The sequence below is a fragment of the Lutzomyia longipalpis genome, chromosome 2 (assembly GCF_024334085.1).
Source record: "Lutzomyia longipalpis isolate SR_M1_2022 chromosome 2, ASM2433408v1".
NCBI classification, from domain to species: Eukaryota; Metazoa; Arthropoda; class Insecta; order Diptera; family Psychodidae; genus Lutzomyia; species Lutzomyia longipalpis.
The window spans coordinates 8,441,603-8,462,578 of NC_074708.1; the positions used below are offsets into that span (position 1 = coordinate 8,441,603).

A 20,976-nucleotide genomic window follows, 5' to 3' on the forward strand; every position below is an offset into this window, starting at 1 on the left:
GTGACTCTGCTGTTGATTTTTAATCAGAATATTTTATGATTTAGAAAAGCTCATCAAACTCAATAGAAAAAAAAATCAACTAATATAGAGCTTTTCTTGAAAATCTTTAATGTGAAAATTTCTCAAAAGAATATTCCTTTATCGTTCAACTTGTAATGTAAATCCATTGACCATCGAAGGCATCGGATAAAGTGCACGCTCTAATTACGGATGGTGTACAACATCTGGTAGCACGTACCTGGGGATATTCGTATCGGGGGTTAGACTGTGGGTCGAATGACCAGCGAAACACAGTAGGTACCTTCAACAGTATATTTCACTTCTAATCTCAATACAAACAATAAAAACTAAGAAAATTATAAAGAGACAAAATTTCCATGTGGCTTCATCAAAATTCTCATGAAGAGTGAATGTGCACGCTGAAGTTGGCAGCGAAAAGAAAAGTGGAGTCGTACCACGCAAAAGGTGCCAACTTCATTCGGTGCCGGCTTTTGGCGCCGTAACATATTCCCGGGGCTGAACCGTAGGATTCTGAACTTCCTGCTCAGTAGGGTCCGTAACCGGGAGCAATGCGAGTTTTGAAATGGCACGTTTGAATTGGCCATTTTTGGTTTGTACTGTGGCCACCCTGTGCTTCTTGTCTTCCCCGGGATGAATCAGGACAATCCTGCCCAGGAGCCAAGTGAGTGGCGGTAGATTGTCTTCGATCATCACGACCAGATCGCCAGGTTGCAAGTTGGGTTGCTCCTTCTGCCACTTTCGACGTTGTTGCATGTTGAGTAGAACTTCGCGAGCCCAACGTCGCCAGAAGTGCTGAACAATTTGATCGTTGACTCTCCATCGATTGAGGCGATTGGTAGGAACATCGGAGACATCGTGTGTTGGGAGAGCGTTAGCAGGTTCGAAAAGGAAGAAATGAGATGGTGTGAGTGCGTCCAAGTCAGAGGGATCCGATGATTTTGGAGTCAATGGGCGAGAGTTCATACAACTTTCTATCTGCACCATGATGGTAAGGAATGACTCGTAAGTGAGAGTCACATTCCCAGCGACACGATAGAAGTGTCGTTTGAAAATCTTGACTGCCGATTCCCAAAGTCCGCCAAAGTTGGGACTTCTCGGGGGAATGAAGTGGAATTGGATTTCTTCTTCGGACGCATGTTTGATGATTTTCTCTTGATTGTCCTTTTCCAGGAGGAATTTGCGAATTTCCTTGAGCTTCCCTGCAGCGCCAACGAAATTGGTTGCATTGTCGCAATAGATGTCAGAAGGTTTTCCTCGACGAGCGGTGAACCTTGTGAGAGCAGCAATGAATGCTTCGGAAGACAAGTCTGTTACCATCTCTAGGTGCACGGCTCTGCTGACGAAGCATATGAAGATCGCTACGTAGATCTTGAATTTGGTGGCACGTCGCAGAGGAGCCCTAATGTAAAATGGGCCGCAGAAATCGACGCCTACCTTCGTGAAAGGACGACGAGGTTGGACAACACGGTCTGCGGGAAGGTTGCCCATGATTTGCTGCATTGGCTTAGGCTTGCATCTGAAGCAGCGAACGCACTTTCGAGTGACGGAGCTTGCGACGTCGTACCCGCGAAGTGGCCAGTAGCGCTGTTTCATTGTGTACTCAACCAGTTTGGGACCACCGTGGCAGGTAGCCAAATGGGTTTTTTCAGCGATAAGTCGTGTGAAATGGTGCTTGTCAGGAAGCAGGATTTGATGCTTCATGGAAAGGGGAAGCGATGACTTCTGAATTCTTCCGCCGACTCTAATGATGCCATTTTCATCGAGGAAGGGATTCAAATCGATGATGCGTGATGGTGTAGCTAGCTTTTTCCCAGATTTCAAGGCAAGAAATTCCTTGGCGAAAACCTGGCGCTGAACTTGTGAAACGATGAGCAAATTTGTCGCTGTAAGCTCTGAGACAGTAAGAGGTCCTGTTGCAGGAGGAGTGCCCTTGACCCGTGCCTTGAGGTTGTGCAGGTAACGTCTCCAGTATGACAAATAGCGAATCATTCTGGTGTGTGAAGAGAATTCGTCAATTATCTTCCAGAAGTCCGAAACAACACTTGTGACGCATGTGACACGCTGCTCGAGGAGTTCATCATCCGCGACATTCGTGAGTGAACCATCATTGAATGAATCATCAAGAAGTGCGAAATCTGGTCCGTGCCACCAGAGAGTATTGTTGGCTAGCTCACTGGGAGTGGTGCCCCTTGACGCCACGTCGGCTGGGTTGAGCTCAGACGGAACGTGGTGCCAATGATTGCGTGGAAGTTGCTGCTGAATCTCCGAGACACGGTTTGCGACAAATGTTTTCCACTTTTGGGGTTCCTTTGCGAGCCAATGGAGGACAATTTCAGAATCGGAAAAAGCTCTAATTGATTTAAAGTCAAGTTTGAGAGCGCTTAGGATTGATTGTAAGAGCTTCACTGCGAGAACTGCTGCGCACAATTCGAGTCGTGGCACTGTGGTCTTTTTGAGGGGTGACACGCGAGTTTTGGCACACAGAAGTCGGCAGCTAATTTGATCCCCTTCCTTTGTCATCATGTATGCACACGCAGCAATGGCTTTCTCAGATGCATCACAAAAAAGAAGAAGATGATACTCACTTGGGTTGAAATGAGATGTAAATTTGCGCGGCACAGCGATTTGTGTGACTTCCTGGAGACTCTGTTTGTAGGAATTCCACTTGTTGTAAATTTCATCCTCTTGTGACAAATCAGCATCCCAATCGGTCTTCAACGGCCACAAAGATTGCATCAGAATTTTGGCTGTAACGACCACTGGAGCGAGGAATCCGAGTGGGTCGAAAATTCTCGAAATCTCTGAGAGTATGGTGCGTTTGGTGACTACATCACCAGTAGGCGTGACTGTGAAAGTGTATACGTCTGTATAGGGCTTCCAACGAACACCAAGGGCTTTGATAGAGTCGTCCAGATCAGAAAAGTCAACATATTGGGCTTCACGCTCCTCTTCGGGGATGCCTTCGAGAACAGCAGGGTCGTTAGACATCCACTTCGTGAGATGAAAACCGCCTTTGTGCATGAGATCTGACATTTGCTGAACTAGTTCTTTGGCAGCCTCGACAGTGGGTGCGCCGGAAAGAAAGTCATCAATGTAAAAGTCAGATTGTGCCTGTTTGGCTGCTGGAAAATGCTCACCTTCATCTTCCACGAGCTGTCGAATAGTTCGTGTGCTCAAGTACGTCGCGCATGCGGTGCCATACGTAACGGTTGTCAAGAGATAAATTTGAAGAGGTTTGTATGGGGCATCTCTCCAGAAAATGCGCAGTAGACTTTGATCCTCCTCAATGACTTTCACCTGTCGGAACATCTTGCGAATATCTGCCTTGATCACGACGTTGTGCTGTCTGTATCGAAGTAGTATATCGAAGAGGTCGTCTTGAATCTTGGGCCCCACTTTAAGTGCATCATTGAGTGACTTTCCGCTAGTTGTCTTCACAGAGCCGTTAAATACAATGCGGTATGGGGTAGATGACGAAGAGAGCTTCACGACAGGGTGATGAGGAAGATATACAGCCGGTTGAGGTGAGGTATAATCCGGGGGCATCAATCTCATGTGCCCGAGCTGTTCGTATTCAGTCATGAAATTGACGTAGTGGAGGCGCAGTTCTGGATTTTTCATGAGCTTGCGTTCGATGCAAAGAAATCGCTTCCTTGCAATCTCGTAAGAATCACCCAAAAGATGCACGTTTTTATTGGTGGGGAGAGAGACGATGTATCGGCCATGTTCGTCCCTGCGAGTGTGTTGCGAATAGTGGGCTTCGCAATCAATTTCCTCGTTGGAGAGGAGGGGCTTTGTAGACTGTGGCTCCTCAATTTTCCAAAAGCGCTCAATTTGTTCGTTAAGTGAGTCCGACTCTTGCAACGTACAGAGACAGCTGATGCTCGATTTTGCCTGGGAAATGGGACAATTGCCTGCAACCACATACCCGAAAAGTGTTTCGAATAGAATGGGAGTGCCCTCGATTATCCCAGGGCGGATGACTTTTGTGTAAACCTCAACACCAAGGAGCATGTCAATGACACTTGGGACTGCAAAATGAGGATCCGCAAGGTGTACGTTCGGTGGGGCTTCCCAAGCAGTGGCGATGGTGACTGATGGTTGTTTCCCAACGATGTTGTCCACGACGGAGAACTCGCATGAGGTTGAGAACTTGAAGTCATTTGAGCTGATTGTGGCCCGTGTAGCGTGCGTGATCTTGGTAGAAAGATTGCCAACACCAACTACTGTTTGATTTGGTTGTGTGTGGATTGGCAGTCGGCACTTTTCAGCGAGCCTTTTTGTAAGAAAATTGGGTTGGCTGCACGAATCTAGCAGCGCTTTGCATGAATGTGTCTTTCCATCACGCCCGGTAATGAAAAGAGAAATTGTTGGCAGCAGGGTGTGCTGTGTAATAGCAGGGTGACTCACGAGCGCAGTAGTAAGTGCCCCTTGTTGTTGATTTGTTTGTGCCGTTTGTGGCACCGATGAAGTTCCGGAGGTGGCTGCCTGGACCCCAGTTTGAGGTGTTTGAACCTGCTGCTGAACTGAGGAGAAGTTTCCCATGAAAGCTTCATGAAGCAGAGTGTGATGACGTGAACCACAGCGCCTGCAGTTTGATGATTGGCAAGACTCAATGCTGTGAGAGTCTCGCAGACAATTTGTGCAAAGTTTATTCGCTCTCACTAATTCCAACTGCTGCTGTGGAGTGGAACTCGTGAATTTGGAACACTGTTGCAATTTGTGGGCTCCTTGGGCGCAAATGACGCATTTCTTGGCGTTAGTGGCAGTGTAGCTGACTTTCGGTGCGGCTTTCGAATCAGGCTTCGCTGGTTTGGAATCCTTGGACTTCTTGGCCGGAAAAGTGTCACTGTCTTTGGTGAAGATAACCTCGAGAGCATCGCAACGCCGCTGAAGAAACTCCATGAATTGTTGTAGTGTAGGAATCTGGGATGAGGTGGTCTCTCTGGCCCAGAGAGTTTTGGTCTCCTTGTCGAGCTTGTTGAGTAGGATGTGGATAAGCCAAATGTCGCGATCGGTACAATCCATGGCATCAAGTGCTTGTATAACTCCATGGGTTGTGTTGTACAAGCTGCGCAGAAGTTTTGGATTTGCATCCGGGACACTTGATTGTTCCAAGAAGGTGCGCAAATATTGGCTGACAATACTCTGCTTCTTCTCAAACCGTTCCTCAAGCAAGTTCCAGGCCAAGAGATAATTGTCGTCAGTGACCGCAATGTGCTTGACGATAGACGCGGCCTCACCGCTCAGCTGAGCTTTCAGATATTGGAACTTTTGTACGTTTGAAAGCCCTTTGTTTTGGTGAATTGTACAGGAAAAAGAATCCTTGAAGGATGACCAATCAGCGTAATTGCCTGTGAATGTGGGCATGGTCAGCTGAGGCAATTTCACTTGATTGATGCTGTTGTTTCGAAATGAGTCAAACATAGAGCGATTCATCTTAAGATTCTCCTCCATGAGCTTTACGAGGCTTTCATTTTTTGACTCATTGCCGACAATGCTCTCGTTGGAAGCAGCGTGGAACTCATCATGCTCCGTACGTTGGCGTATCTCAATTTTGAGTTTGATTTGCAATTTAAGAGAGCGATCCTGAAACTCCAATTCGTGATCATGTTCGGTGTGATACGAATCTTGAGAAAGTTCCGGAAGATTGTAGATCTGTTGCTGGATGGTCTCGAATTTGCTGATAATGCCCTCCAGAGACTTCTCATAGACAAGAAGCTCGTCTAGGCAAAGGTCTTGCTTTGTTGTGAGAGTGTCCTCGAGACGTTTGAGTTGTCCCTTGAAGCTGCCCCTCTGGTAGTGAAGACTTTTCAAGGTCGCCATCGTACGGGATTTGCAGGATGAATTTTCTTCGATAGATCAAGGGAACGTTTGGCTGGGATTCCGCCGTAGTTCGCTGAGTGTGTAGAAGGACCAGTAATGGTAGCACGTACCTGGGGATATTCGTATCGGGGGTTAGACTGTGGGTCGAATGACCAGTAATGGTAGCACGTACCTGGGGATATTCGTATCGGGGGTTAGACTGTGGGTCGAATGACCAGCGAAACACAGTAGGTACCTTCAACAGTATATTTCACTTCTAATCTCAATACAAACAATAAAAACTAAGAAAATTATAAAGAGACAAAATTTCCATGTGGCTTCATCAAAATTCTCATGAAGAGTGAATGTGCACGCTGAAGTTGGCAGCGAAAAGAAAAGTGGAGTCGTACCACGCAAAAGGTGCCAACTTCATTCGGTGCCGGCTTTTGGCGCCGTAACAACATCCAGCAACTCTGATATTTGCCCAAGAGAGTTGCATCATCGGCAAACGCTCCTCGCCACCCAGTCACCGCGGAGCCATTCTTGAGGCCAAAACCACAACACATATTGCACACAGAGCTGGCATTTTCCGTACATCTACTCACAGCACTACGGAGAAGCATCTCTCATCGTGTGGGATGTGAATTTGTGGCAGAGCAAAGTAGTAAAAGAGCTAAAACCAACATTGGGGGAGGCGTGAGAGGAGGATTTTGCCATCGTATTTATATGTTGTTTTTGGGGCCAATTCTCATTAAGCATTAGAGAAATATGCATGAGTTTGGGATTAAAAATTAGATGCTACCGCGCGCGCGAAAAAAAATGTGGTCACTTCGAAGGTAAACCCGCGAATGAAAATTTCATGTTATATACATACATAAAATGAAATTGCCAAAGTGATGAATGAGCTCATTGACTCATTTCGGACGCGATGATTCTCCCATAAATCACAATAAAAACGCAGGCAATATGGTGCACAGTGATGGATTGTGAAATGCGGGAAAAGAGGTATTTAAGGTGGAAATAAAAGGTATTTTAGTCTTTTATAGTTAGTTTTATATAGTTGCCCAAGAATGAAGGTCGATTTGAGGTGTGAGCTTCGAAAGAATTTAAATGCAATTGTTTTATTCTTTTGCAGTGACAATTTTACCAAATTAATTTTCATTTCAATTCTCTCTTCGGCTTTTCGATATGGTGTGCCATTGTAAATTCAAGGGAGGGTCAAACACTCTTTTGCAACTCTTATCCAAAATGTCTAAAATGAAAGAAATTCGTGCGTTGGAAAATTGGGGTTTATTTTTGTAGTGAAAATGGGTTAATATGTTTGTTATAATTGTTATGGAAATTATGCAATATTTTATTAAACGTTATAGAATAAATATTTGCTTAGAAGCGACGATGAACATTTTGAATAATTTCGCATATGGGAAAGATTTCAATAAAATTAAAATTAAAATTTGACTCAAATTTCGAGTCAAAAGAAATTCCTTTTGCTCAAATTTTAGACACAGAGACGAATTTAATTTAAAATCTTAATCCCGCATAAGGCATTGTTTGAACAACAACAAGATGAATTAAAATTTCCCCAAGTTTTTCCGAAATGTCCATAAAATTTTAATCCATCTCTCCATCCACTTTAAATTGTGAGAAAAAAAACTGATGGACCACACCAAGATGCGATTTAAATTGCAACAAAGTGATGATGTTGTAAATTATTTTTTAATTTGATTACAAACATCACTTTCTCCGCGGCGAAATTGAAACTCTTTTTTTCGGCTAAAGTGCATAATTTTCCCATCTGGCAGATGGATTGGTGAATAGTGTGGTGAAGAAAAAGGGAAATGAAAAGTCAAGATATGAGACCCATTGGAGACGCTGAGTCTCTTTTTTTTTCATCACATATAAATTCAAAATGTGATAAAATGGTAGATTGTCATCGTGTGTGAATTTTCGAGGTGAGTGTCGGTCCCAAAAGTAATTATTTCCTGTGTGTCGCTCACAAGTACTTCCTCGGAACTTTCAGTGATGCTTTTCATGCTACTTTTCCCATCTACGGCATTTATACAAAACTGCACCGTGGAGGCACGTGCAGAGAAACATCTCCACAGTGGAGAGACATTTGTTGTATACCTTACCTATGTGATAAGGGGAGCCCCTCCTCCGCTCAAAGGGGGTTTTCTTCTGTGTGCCACACACAATAAATGTTCTCCGTGAGAACTTCCAGATGTGCGATCTCGTTTATTGTTCCACCAAGGCTCTCCATGGCTCTTTAGTGACTTCCTCGAGAAAGAGAAAGAGCAGGAGTGTAGAGCCGCGATATGGCCGATGACTCTATCAAAAGAGTTCAATGTCTGGTATGGCCCGCCGGTGGACCGTTAGACTCGGGACTTTTTTCGTGGGTGAAGAACAAGAATAAAGAACCCGGAAATAATTGCATTTGTCGAAAGAATCTGCGCGAAATAAGCACACACACCGAAGGCACTGAACAGATGCAATCGATTTGAATAATCCAGATGGGATCGGAGATTTTCACAGTTTTAAATTATTTATAAAATAAATTTACATTGTATTTGGGACGGAGAATAAATAAATAGCTTATTTTGTAATAAAGGAGCAGTGAAAGAAGAGTTAAAAAAACAATATTATTTTGAATTATGCATTAACTTGGGAGAGGCTTTTTAGCAGCTGCAGTTAAATAGTTTCAAAGAAATTTTTAATAGATTAAAATAACTGCCGAAGGTTTCGCATTTCATGAATATAGCGAAAATATTAGGTTTCGGATTTAATGAAATAATTTCTTAATTTTAATATTCAGCATAATAACGACATGTTGCACAAAATAAACACAGGTCATCATATTTTATGATTATAAAAAAAGATTACAACAGAATTGATGATTTTCTTATCTGAGAAATCTAAATCTCTAATGTACGCTAACTCATCTCATTTCCCAACGATCATCTTTAGTTTTTTTTTGTTTAATTTGAAGCAAAAAAACTCGCAAAACTTTGCCCGAATTTAATCTGTAATCTAGAACATTTCCCAATCTCACCGCAACATCATGCCCAACATGCCTTTCACCTCTAAATTTTAAACTGTTTTCTTCTTACCTCTGACTTTGAGTGTTAAACGGTCCTGTGAGCTTATGAATTGCGAAAGTTCCCTGTGCACTGCATCATCCACGTGATAACCATTTGCTCGTATTATTTGATCTCCGACCTGCAACAGATTACCATCGAAGATTACCCAATAATTCACACAGCGGGATGATCGATTGTATTACCCTGAGCCCTTGATGGTCGGCCTCGCTGCCTTTCTCCACGCGTGACACGAAGAACCCCGTCCCGAATTCGCGTCCACCGCGAATAGCAAAGCCAAAGGATGCATAGCCTGGTGTAGCCAAGAGGGTGCCATTGCGTGCCCCTGTGTGGGGTCGTGTGAGGCGAACAACACGCACCCGGGGCGTTATGCCGCGACTGGAGGTGATGTCACTGGAACTCGTGGAGCCCTGGATGCTACTACAGTCCGTCATCATCATTGTTGCACGCAGGAAGTTGTATGTGATCTGCAGGTGAGGCAAGAAGAAAGAAGGATGTTACACAGAGACCACATGTATTGGCTTATTTTCTCAACTTGCGCAATTGCCTCATTTCAGTTTATTAGCTCTTTTACATAATTTTCAATGTTTGATTACACCTCCGAGTCATCTTTGCGCATTTTTTCCCCACACACACGTTTGATTCTTCTTTTTTTTCTCAATCTCTCTGGCAAAACATGCTTAAGATTGACGGCGAAAAAATTGATGAAACCCCAAAGTGATTTATTTGAATTGGAGTTCATTTGTGTGGCTCCGTGAGTGAATTAGATGAAGAAAGGTGAAAATATCTTCATTTACATTCCCTCATGTTCGGAAAGATGAGTAAAAGTTATTTGTATTACAAAATTCTTCTTTTTTCTGCGTGCTCTGAGAAAAAGACGCACATTGACTCCTAGCAAAAATTCACTGAAAGCTTGAGCTTTTAAATCGCGACGTGCTGCAGCAAAAAAAATCCACGCAATGAATAGAAATGGAAAAAAGCAGAATGGCGAAATAAAAAGAATTTTTCAGACTATTAAAAGTGAAATATTATTGTGATTCTTTTATATTCAGAGTGTCTTTTTTTCTCGCAGCTTCCAACGTGTCTGAGACGCTCTCTGGGAGGTTTGAAGAAAGGTGAATACATGTGGAATTAAATTACAATTTCCGGTTTAATGATCTTTTGTCTCACCCAGTCTTCCACATACATTTTAATGCGTTTTTTGCTACATTAGCAAAAATCTTTCTCAATTATGTGCATTTTTTGTGTATATTTGTTTTTGAAATTGTGTTTTTTCTCTTTGAAAACTTAATTTCCGAGAGCGACGAATTTTTTTTTATTTTGGGCTGCTTAGCGCATTTTTAATAAATGCAGCAAATGCTCAATGAGCATTAAGTTAGATACGAGGTTCAATCATGCCTATGCTGCATATTGCACAAGTTTTCTTTTTTGCATAATATATTTTGTTAATGCAGCGCTCTTGCAGCACACAACAATGTTGCAAAGCTTCCAAGAATAATATTAATCATTTTAGATAGAATTCTTGAAATATATAAATGATATTCCTTTTAGAATCAACAATGTATCTTCAATCAATACAGTAATAAGCAACAATTGTTCTGCAGGCAAAACTCTTCTAACAACCTAATAAAGCAATTATGCTACATGCGATATTCTTGCTGCAACTATTAATCTGCTTCAAATGGAAACGCTGCAAGCGCCATTTATTTCGCCAGCATAAGCTCGAAAGTCATTAAACTGCTGCGAGCAATAGAATTAACTTCAATGAACAAGAATAAGTTTTTTTTGTGAACACTTATAAAACAAAACACCTACAATTGAAAGTAAAAGAAAATATATTGCTACAAATGACATACATGCTGCAAGGAATAAACTGGAAAATGAACATTTTGCTGCAAGCGATAAAGCTGCACAGCAAGAAATGTTCCAGCAATAAATAATTCTATGTGAAAAATTTTCACAGCTAAAAGAAGAAATTTTAAATATTCTCTCTGAATTTAAGAGCTGCGATGAAGTACATTTTGCCGTTAAACACTTGGCTAAACTTCTTTCCAAAACATACATTTTCCCACGACATTCAATCAATCCAAAATTTAATTTAAAATTTGACCCACTCGACCTACACAAATGGACCTTTCGCAGGGGCAAGATGGGAGAGGCAAAAGCATAAGGAAGTTCTCTTTTTCTGCATCTCCGCAGAAATACTTTCAATTTGATTTTTGCAATCCATTTTAGCAAATAAAAAAAATCGATAGAATCTCTTTCTCCCTTTCTCGCACTGTCGCTGAATTAATAGCAATTTTTAGGAGGTTCACTTTCACATTTTATTCACGGCCAATGTTTGCTTTATTTTTTTCTCTCTCCTTTAATCTTCACCTATAAAAATGTACCAGCCTATTGAAAATTGGTATTAAAGCAAATGGGACTCTAAATCAACATTTAGTATCATTTCTCACAAAATCTCATGGGACTTTTTAATTTTCTTCATCAATAAAAGAAGCAATAAATTGGATTTTAGCCATTCAATTTCTTACAGATACATCTTGGACATGGTATTATCTTGTCCATTGATGCTCATGTTTTATTCCATGTTTAGTGCTGAATTTGCTGATAATGCCAAATTCACCTGCTTGAAAGAAATTCACAAAAAAATAAGATTTCACTTGCAAAAGAATTTCAATCGACAATGGAAAATTCTTCAGCATCTTTTTTTCCTCAATGGCACATTAGTGAGAGCTATTCTGCCAAAAATCTTGCCCACGCGCGTCCGTTCTTTTCCACACACCTTCATGCCACAATGGGATCAAATTGAATATAAATCGAAACTATTTTCTATCTTGGGCATAGTTTTTCAGTTAAAGTCAAAGAGAAAAAAAAATAAAAGAAGTATTCAGGTTAACCGACAATCTTGGACCGGTCTGCAATTTTCTCTCAATGTATACAATTGTTTCTTGTCTTGCTGAAACAACAATTTAGCCGAAGAGATAATTATTGGATTTCAAATAATTAAAATATATATGAAACAGTACGCCTTTTCTCCATTTCAAACAACAAACACACACATGGAAATTGTCATGAATTTTTCCATGATTTTTCCGTTCTATTTTCTCCACACAAACTCTCCTCGAGATGATGAGAGACAAAAGGGAATGCGAGAGATTGAAAAGTGGCAACATTATTATTGTTAAATACAATTAAGCGAAAAAAGAAATGTCACAAATGTTGCACGGCACGCAAGAAGAACCGCAGAGTTCGTACTCTGAACGTGCTGAACAGAGTTGTAGAGAGGATAGATTTTATTTTCATCTTAAGATTTATCTTTTTTAAAAAAATGAAGTAGTTTTGAAGCTAATGCTTCGTTGAGTTTGTCGATGATATTGAAAAGGAATTTTTATTTTTTTTGCATTTTTATGTGAATCTTTACAGTCTATGTTCAGCTGATAACTGTGGAATATTTAGTATATTCTGATTGATTTCTCGAATTAAGAAGTTTTCCTATACAGCAACGAATAAACACCTTTTTTTTGTTAAATCTCATTTAACCGAAAAATTCATTTACAGAAACTTAGAAACATAAAAACAGCAAAAATTCGTTTTATAAATAATCTAATTCTTTTTAGAAAATCTGATTTAAAGTTCAAAAGCTCTTAAAGCATAAGTAATTAAAAGCTCTGAATTATCTGTAATTGTATAAACATAAGAACACTTAAAGCAATTTCATCATCATCTCTTAGCTATAATAAAATGTATAGACATCAACTCTGGAGCAAAGAAAGCAGCAAAATGTCTCTTTTATCGAGAATTCTGAAGAAATTGTTGCTTCCACGTTTTTCTCATGAAATTTTACGAAAATATTCCTGAAGTCCGTGCACAATATTATATGCTTATTTTAATATTTACGCCGCATGTAAGTGATACAAGCCTAAATTATGGGCACTTCACGTGGGAAAAGGCACACCTTGAGCCATATATCTCGCGTCTTTTGAAACTCTCCGAGAGCCTTCTCTGCCCATCACGTCTTTATACCTCTTTTCTTTCCAAAAGATGTAAATTATAAAATTTTTCCAATAGCTAAAAGGGTTTTATTAAAGTGAGAGATTTTGATATGCAAATGATGCAAATTCACCTGAAGACAAAAAAAACTGAAACGCAGGAAAATTCAATTAAAAGAGCATCCCAATGAGACTTTTTTTAGAGATATTTTATTGCACCTTTTGGCGTTTAATTTGCTTCTCAGTGCGAAAGAGTTGGAGGAGAGAAAGTCTGCGCGCGGTGATTTTGTGATGTGTATTTGCCTTAGAAGAGATTATAAAGTCATGGGATGTTGGTTGAGTAACAATTTCTGCGTTATATTTTTGATGACTCTGTTTCCGAAGAGGTGTTCACGAGATAATTTCAATATTTATCGCCCAAACAACCACTCAATATCGCGGTACTAATTTATGTGTTAATGTGTCTCAAGAATTTCCTACTTTGCCATGCAGCAGAAAAAAATAGCGGCGAGATTTTGCAGAGAGGAAAACATGACTTTCTTTGCGAGCAGATGATTGTAGAAAATATTTGCATAATTTTTCGTTCACGAATCGAACGAGATATTGCTCATGTACCTCCTCTTTATTCATTTTGACGCAAATGATTATCCGGATGAAAATTATTTCCTTATTTTTCAATGGACATTTTATCATGTAATTCCACATCTTCCTCGACCACATCTCACAGTGAACATCAAAGCACGATCGTTTAGTGAAGATCTTTCGTTTTTTTTTGCCATAGTAGACAGACTCGGCAATTAATCTTCCAGTTCCACTTCAAGTTGTTCCAAAGAGGAAAACAAATGTTTGATTGGTAAATTATTTGCATACCTATAGAGTTTTCTATTTTTAAGGAAAAATTCGCAAAAGAAATAATCTTTTTTGTAAAATAACAATCTGTTAGGTTTGTTGAAATCTTGGTGAAGAATTTGACTTGGAGAATTTAGTTGATAATCATAAAATTAATTTGGATAAACTCTAAAGGATGTTAAGTAAATTTTTACTTCAATACAGAACCTCTTAACATTTTATTGACCAAATTCCCGAGTAATCTTTCAACATAAATTACCCAAGTGATCCATCACCCATTTCCCGATATAAATCACCCATTTTTCGTGCAAAACTGCATTCTAATCATCTCATTTAAAAGCTCTTCAGCACGAGTAAAGCTTAATTAGAGACCAGAGAAAATTTTCTTTTCTATGAATTCCACTAGTTTGATGATTCTTTCTCAACATTGAAGGAGATTTGGTACACATTGTGCTTCAAATTTTTCCCTTTGCCAATAAGTGTGGCTTGTTTGAGAAATTATTCCACACACTCTCTCAATTTTGTGAATGATCTAATTTACTATTGCGCGTAATTATCTCAATTAGCCCGCCATCGAGTGCGCGCGTATATTTGAAAATTATTACAACTTCTCTCTCACTTTTTTTGCGTATGCCTTTTGGAAAAGGAAAAATTTTGATTGAGAATAGATGAGAAATATTTGCACATAAATCCAGGAAATGGGTGTTGCATTACGCGACGGTGTGGTTAAAATGCGAAGAGAAGAGAAAAAATCAAATCAATTTCATCTACTTTTACTTTATGGCTCTGTCGGGCACATTGTATGCTCTATTAGGTTTACCTTCGCGCGGAGGTTGATATTGTGACCAAATCATCATAGTGTGGGGAATGTGCAAAATTTTCTCGGAGGCACAATCGCGTAAAATGTATATGAATTTTGCAGCGAAAGTGCCCACCGTGAGATGGGCATGAACAAGTGAGAGCTAAAAACTAACAAAAAAAAGTCTTTTGATGGTGCACAAAATTGACGATTTTCCTTCTGCAAATCTCACATTGCAAGAGGTGGGTATTTCTTTAGCAGTGAAAACACGGTAGTGTCTGTGGTGAAAATTAAATTAAAATGTCATATTTATGATGAGCGTGTGATAGATGAAATGCAAATACCCTTCACTTCCTCTTAAAATCATCACTCTCGCAAATTGCACTTTGTTGCGCCTGTCCAAATGTCCAAAAGTCACGCGGAGGCGCGATATTCTTTGCCGCGATGGTGCCACTTCAAAAACAAATATTAAGATAAATTTTATTTCGTCAATCAACATTTTCACATTTAAGCGGCTCGTTGAGGAAAAATTATCGTGCAGCTAAGAATTGATAGGTGACATTCTCAATGACTCCTCAAGAAATTCACCTTCTTTGTGAACCTCCTAAGCTATTGACCGAATTTCCGCATTCACATATTGAGAATCCACTTTTCAGGTGAATCTGGGGAGAAACGGTATGGTCTCAATAAAAATTATCATTTGAGAAACAGTTAATTCACGAATAAGAGATATTATTGAGATGATTCCGGTGACGATGCGAAAAAGTCAAGGGGCCACATGCAGTGCGTGGAATTTATTTTATTTCCCTTCTTAAATTTTTTTTATTTCACTTCTGGAGGTGCGATTAACGACTTTTCTTAAATTAACGACTTTCCTTTAGTTTTTTCAATCTTTAAAAATTTTAAGATTTTCTGAGAAAACGTTTTGTTTTTCATATAGAAAATTTTGGCGGGTTCTTTGTCTAAAACACGTTTCAGTTTAAGAATAAAAAGATAAGAAATAATTCTTTATTAAAAAACATTTGCTTGTAAAAGAAGTAAAAGCAATTTGCACTAGAAGCATTGACAAATGTATGTTGGGAAAATCCTCAAAAAGCAGCATAAATATGAAAATTAAATGCACAAGAAACATTCGGTAAATATAATGGTGTCCTTTCTTGAAATTTTATCCAATTAATGAAATTTTATCGAAAAGAATATCTAAATTTAAACTCCAATTTTTTTTTAATAAAATTCAGATGAGTTATTTGCCCCTCGGTGAAGATGCGCGGTGAAGACGATTTTCTCATATTGAACTAACGAGGAGTTGAGACAAGAATTATTCCTCCATTGTGGCCAACCAGAAAAATCCACCACGACCCAATGACCGAGAATTTTGTGCGATTGCCTCAATAATTAATATGTTTTCTTCTTCGTCTATCTCTTTGGACAAAATGCAAATTCACTGTACTAACTTTTGAAGAAAAAAAAAACACGAAGAAAAAGAATATAAAATGCAGCATAGTGAGAATGGGGAGGTTAATTAACTCGCGCGAGAAGATTTTTTTTCATCTTTTTTTATTTTGCCTCCAATGTTTGCAAGAGCTTAAAGATGGTATTGTTTTCTTCATCTTGTCACTCGCCTCGTTGCGATGCTGAAGAACAATGTTGCTACAAAACTTCCGGAGGAGCATTTCTCGCAGCAGTGAAATGCCGGACAGTTGCTTTTGGGGTCAAGTCTGATTCTGACCAAAGAGGAATTCTCTTTTCGTATTTCATGCAACATTGTTGCGCTCTATACACTGAAAACGGTCTAAACAATTAAAGCTGAAAATATTTTCCAGTTCACAAAAGTCCTTCTTTTGAGCACTTTTTTTTTCTTTCAATTGATTCGTGTTCTCAGATACGATGGTGTGGGAGAAATAAGAAGTTGTGTGGTGGAGTTAAAGTGAGACACAAAATAGTATTTTTTCTCTTTGGTACAAAAGGAAGGAAATGTCTTCTATTGTGTAAAATCATTGGCTTTAGATGTAAAGTGCCCACAAATAGTGCTGATTTTGTACCTCTTAAGTGCCTCGTGGCTTTTTTTTTATGCATCTGAGAGATTTTTCTGCAGCGGCGTTAGAAAATGCAGCTCTGTGAGAAAATTGCTATTTTCATCAACAATACCAACACACTTTCCCGCCTTTTTTATTTAAATTTACTACGACCCCCACTGTATTTGCACGTAATCTGTATAAGAAGTTCAGCAAGAATAAGAGAACAAAATTTGTAAAATACCTGACAATGAGGTGCCAATTGTCATAGCCAGGTACTACGATTCAGACTTATGGGTTGGGTCCGTCCGTACGACCCCATGGCCCACGAGCAACTGAGCCAACTGTACTACGGTGGTTGGGAGAGAGAGTCACCTTAAGACTCCCGCCAACCCCACACACATAAGCCAATCTGTCCTATACCATGACAGTTAGTACCAGCGGTACTACAAATTGAATATTTTTTCTGATAAAAATTCCTGATATAAAAAAATCGCAAGAAAATGCAAAAGGTGGTTTATTTGCAAGAATATCATTGGTAGAGATTCATAATTTACTTTCGAGTTTATTATAGTTAATCACGTTTATTAAAAATAAAACGTGCAATGCTCTTCCGTTCTCGCTGAAAAATTGTGTATGGCGGGTATTCTTTGTACGCGAAAACATCTTAATTTTCACCTTCTCATGCGGCGAAACAATTTGAGCATTTGAAAATGTATGGAATTTTAGTGAACAAGTGTGAGAAGAATTTGAAGAACAGAAAGAAAAACACCGAATTCAATGCACATATCAGCAAATTTTCTCATAGTAAAAACTAAGAGTTTCGCTGTCGTTTTCGCGGCGCAGTATAATAAGTTTAAAATGACTCACGGGGTGATGGTTAATTATTATGTGAAATGAAAAGACTGCCCGAGACTATGAGTGAAAATGTTTCAGAGAATTGAATTTGCATAAATTAAAAGCAAAAAAAAAAACTAATTCTGATAGATGAAGGACTCACAGTGAAAAAAAAGTTGAGTCAAAGCTGCCTTCTTGGGAGGTAATTTTCGATTTTTGCATTTATATGGGAGATTTCATTGTGATAAAAATCTCAAATGCTGCACAATTTTCATTAAACTTTTATCTCTCTCCCTGCATTTTGACATTAAACAACACAAGCGCGAGAAAAGTGAAGACTAAGCTGAAGGTAAAAGGAGAGGGATAATTTTGTATGCAAAATAGTTAATATATAAAATGATTTATGATGAAAATAGTTTGGCTAAATTGCACCTTGCGGGGCTTTTAATTTAAAATCATACCACATTTTGAGCACGCGGGGATCTCCATCTGATGAGACGTTATTTGCTTTTCATACTACATACATTATGGTATTATATTTTCAATGGGAAATTCAGACAGAAAAATCTCTCAACGTGGATATATGTATTTCCTCAGCAGCGGTGGAATCTCTCCGTATATATCGCTCAATCACTACATATTTATTACTCATATTGTGCATGTTAAATTCACATCATTTGCAAGCCCTTTTTCCAATCCACAATCTCGTGACTCAATTTTCTCTTTTCATCTCACACACATCGGGATTTTCACGGGGGCCTCCAAGCAATTGTTATGTGACGGCGGCAAATCCAATATTTATCGTAAATAACGAACCAATTACATGCTTTTTCTATTGTGGTGTCGATATGTCAATTATCCACCAACAAGAAATTTCATAAGGAAAATTGCAAATATCTCCCTCGTTTGCAGGTAAGACCCCGAAAAAAAATTAACAGCAATGAGCAAAAAAGACGCGCGCGTACAACTTTATTGCACAAATGCCGTATATTTTGTTTTTTTTGTCACTTTGAGCTTCTCGATAAATTTTCTTGTGCGAAGAGGAAATTTTAATCAGGTGATTGGATCATCATTTTTACATCACCTTTCCTTTGTTATTTTGCGGTAGAAGAGTGACTCAATTTGTTGTGGTTTTACACGAGGAAGTCCTACTACATGGGATGTTTAGATGCAGAATTTGCATGCAAACCAACTTTAATTGCTTCCAATCTCAAACGGTTGTAAATCTTCGTTAACTGACCGATCGAAACTCTTTGCGATGGAATTTTTCAGGTGATTTTAAAGTGGGATATAAAAAGAGGTAACCAGAGGCACTTAAACATAAGAAACAAGTAAGATTCCGTACAACCTTATTTGGTTTATGAGAAACTTTCGATGTTATATGAAAGAATTTCATCAAATTAGCAACACTAAAGGGTAAATGGGGTCTTTTGTTGAAATAATTTGCTTGAAAAGGAAAATAAAATAGTATTGAAACAAGGCTCTCTTTTTTGGATTTAGGAAAATACTTGGTAAAATCGGTCAAATAGTTTGATTTCATTGAGATTTAAAAATTAGGGGAATGATTTTTTAACATATTTTGAGAAATTTCTCTCAAGCTAAATTGTTAGCAGATCATATTAAATTTTTTTTCTAGCAGCTCTACGTAGAGAAAGCATTAATCCACAATTTTCTTATCTACTGCAACGCAAGAAAATCTGAGTGAAAATTAGCCCGCAGAAAATTGTTTGAATTTTCTAAATTTAAAAATTACAAATCCCTCAATGGAATTTTCTCAGCTAAAGAAATCAAACGCAAATTTTATCCCAAATGTTTGCAGGTGTATTAATTTCGTGCTAAAATTGCTCTACAATAGGTTAAAGAAGGTGTTTGGTGTGCAGATAAGATCTCACCAATTTGATCTGGTCAAAAAGAGTTTCACTTCAGCATACCTTCCGTTTTTCGGGAAATTCAGCGAGAATTGTACACACGTGAAAATTCACTATGTATATGCAAAACGTGCAGCAAAAATAGAGACCAAAAACGAACAAGACCCACGTCATTAATTTATTGCTGTTTTAGATCTAATCAATTTCGCTTCGCTTTTACGTAAATATCACACGAATTACACGCAATCCTCAATTGCTAAGTGCCCCAATAGCCCCTCTTTCTTCCTTCATTGCTTATTTTTTTTCTTCCACTCTCAATTCTGCTTTATGGACATATCTCTCTGGAGTATTATATACCTTATAAGACATGTTTATGTAATGAGAACAACGACTTTATGCGCAAAGAGTAATCTCTTCGCGGGCTGCCCAAAAAAAGGAATTATCGTTTTCTTGTACGTCTAATTCGTTTTGTATTCTCCAAAACACTATAATGTACAACATAAGGTCCAAAAAAAACTCCAACAAATAGCATTTTGTTGGACTAATGAGAGGGCCTTTTTCCAATTTCAAATTTTCCCCCTTTATGCCTTTGATGTCTCTTGCATTATGGATGATGTTGGTAAAATAATGGAAATGGTGGAAAGGAAAAAGCCGCAAGAGAGGTTTGAAAAAAAAAAAGAGCAAAAGAACAGCGTTTTTGTGAAATAAAAGTGTCGAAGGCGATATATTTATGGTGTTTATCTAATTTACAGCATAATATTCTAACACACTGTTTCGCTTGAAATTTACATGAAGCAATATCACCAATTTCTCAACACGCCAAACACGAAGTATTTAATTGAAATCGATTGGGGCTTTTGATTGAATTCATAAGAAATTCATTTGAAATGGTGTGAAGAATATAAAAACAAAGCAAGGAGTTTTTGCTGGAGGCATGCAGTCAGCAGTTGGGCTATTTAGTATAATCATAACACCAAAGTACTTTTAAATCGTTATGTAAAGACAAGACATTTTGCTTCTTACAATGTTGCTGTTGTAATTAAATTTGTTTTTTTAAAGCTTTGATTTGCTTTTTTGTAGCTTATTTGTAAATCAGAGAATCCACCCACCTATCATATTATTTAATTTTTTGTTAAAAAACAATACAGCAAGTGTTGTTTGTGTGAAGTATACCCGAAAAAAGAAAATCAGTCTTATAGCTGATAATCAGTGAGAAGAAACGAAGAAATCAATGAGATTTTTTTTTACGAAAAATTATCAATTTCTTCGATTTATTTTAAAATTTAATTCTATCGTTTAAATGTCAGTGAAAACAAAATGAAACTAGCTGAACAAAAAATAAATGCGAATGCGAATAAACTTAATTAAAATCTCTTTGAGTTAGGTATACCCTCTTTGAGTTAATAACTAAAGAAGTTTAATAACTCATAAAGTTAGCTTTTAAGTTTTTTCTTTCTTTCTACTACCAATTATTGCTTCTTGGAAAGCGTCTTTAATGCTTTCAGTCCTTTTGGTTTCATTTTATGATGCTCCATCCACCCTTTTTTATGCATCATTAAATTCATTGACAATCATAATGGAATTGATTTTCAGAGCAATGCTTTTCCATGAATCAATCAGGATGAAAGACAGATCTTAAGAAATTTGCCTCTAATATTTTCTCCATATATACATACATGATGTACTACAAATTGA

At 38.4% G+C, this 20,976-nt stretch overlaps 1 protein-coding gene across 3 annotated transcripts in view; it reads right to left on the reverse strand.

Annotated features, from left to right (window-relative positions):
* The window catches only part of LOC129788969 (uncharacterized), a 42,781-nt gene that overhangs the window by 14,481 nt on the left and 7,324 nt on the right, over nucleotides 1–20,976 (reverse strand). For all 3 annotated transcript variants that reach the window (XM_055825508.1, XM_055825510.1, XM_055825509.1), the window contains exons 3-4: nucleotides 9,107–9,388; nucleotides 8,934–9,042 (exon numbers count right to left, since the gene is read on the reverse strand). In XM_055825508.1, coding sequence (XP_055681483.1) covers nucleotides 8,934–9,042; nucleotides 9,107–9,361 — 364 coding nt within the window. In that variant the 5' untranslated portion in view covers nucleotides 9,362–9,388. The remainder of the gene's footprint in view (nucleotides 1–8,933; nucleotides 9,043–9,106; nucleotides 9,389–20,976) is intronic.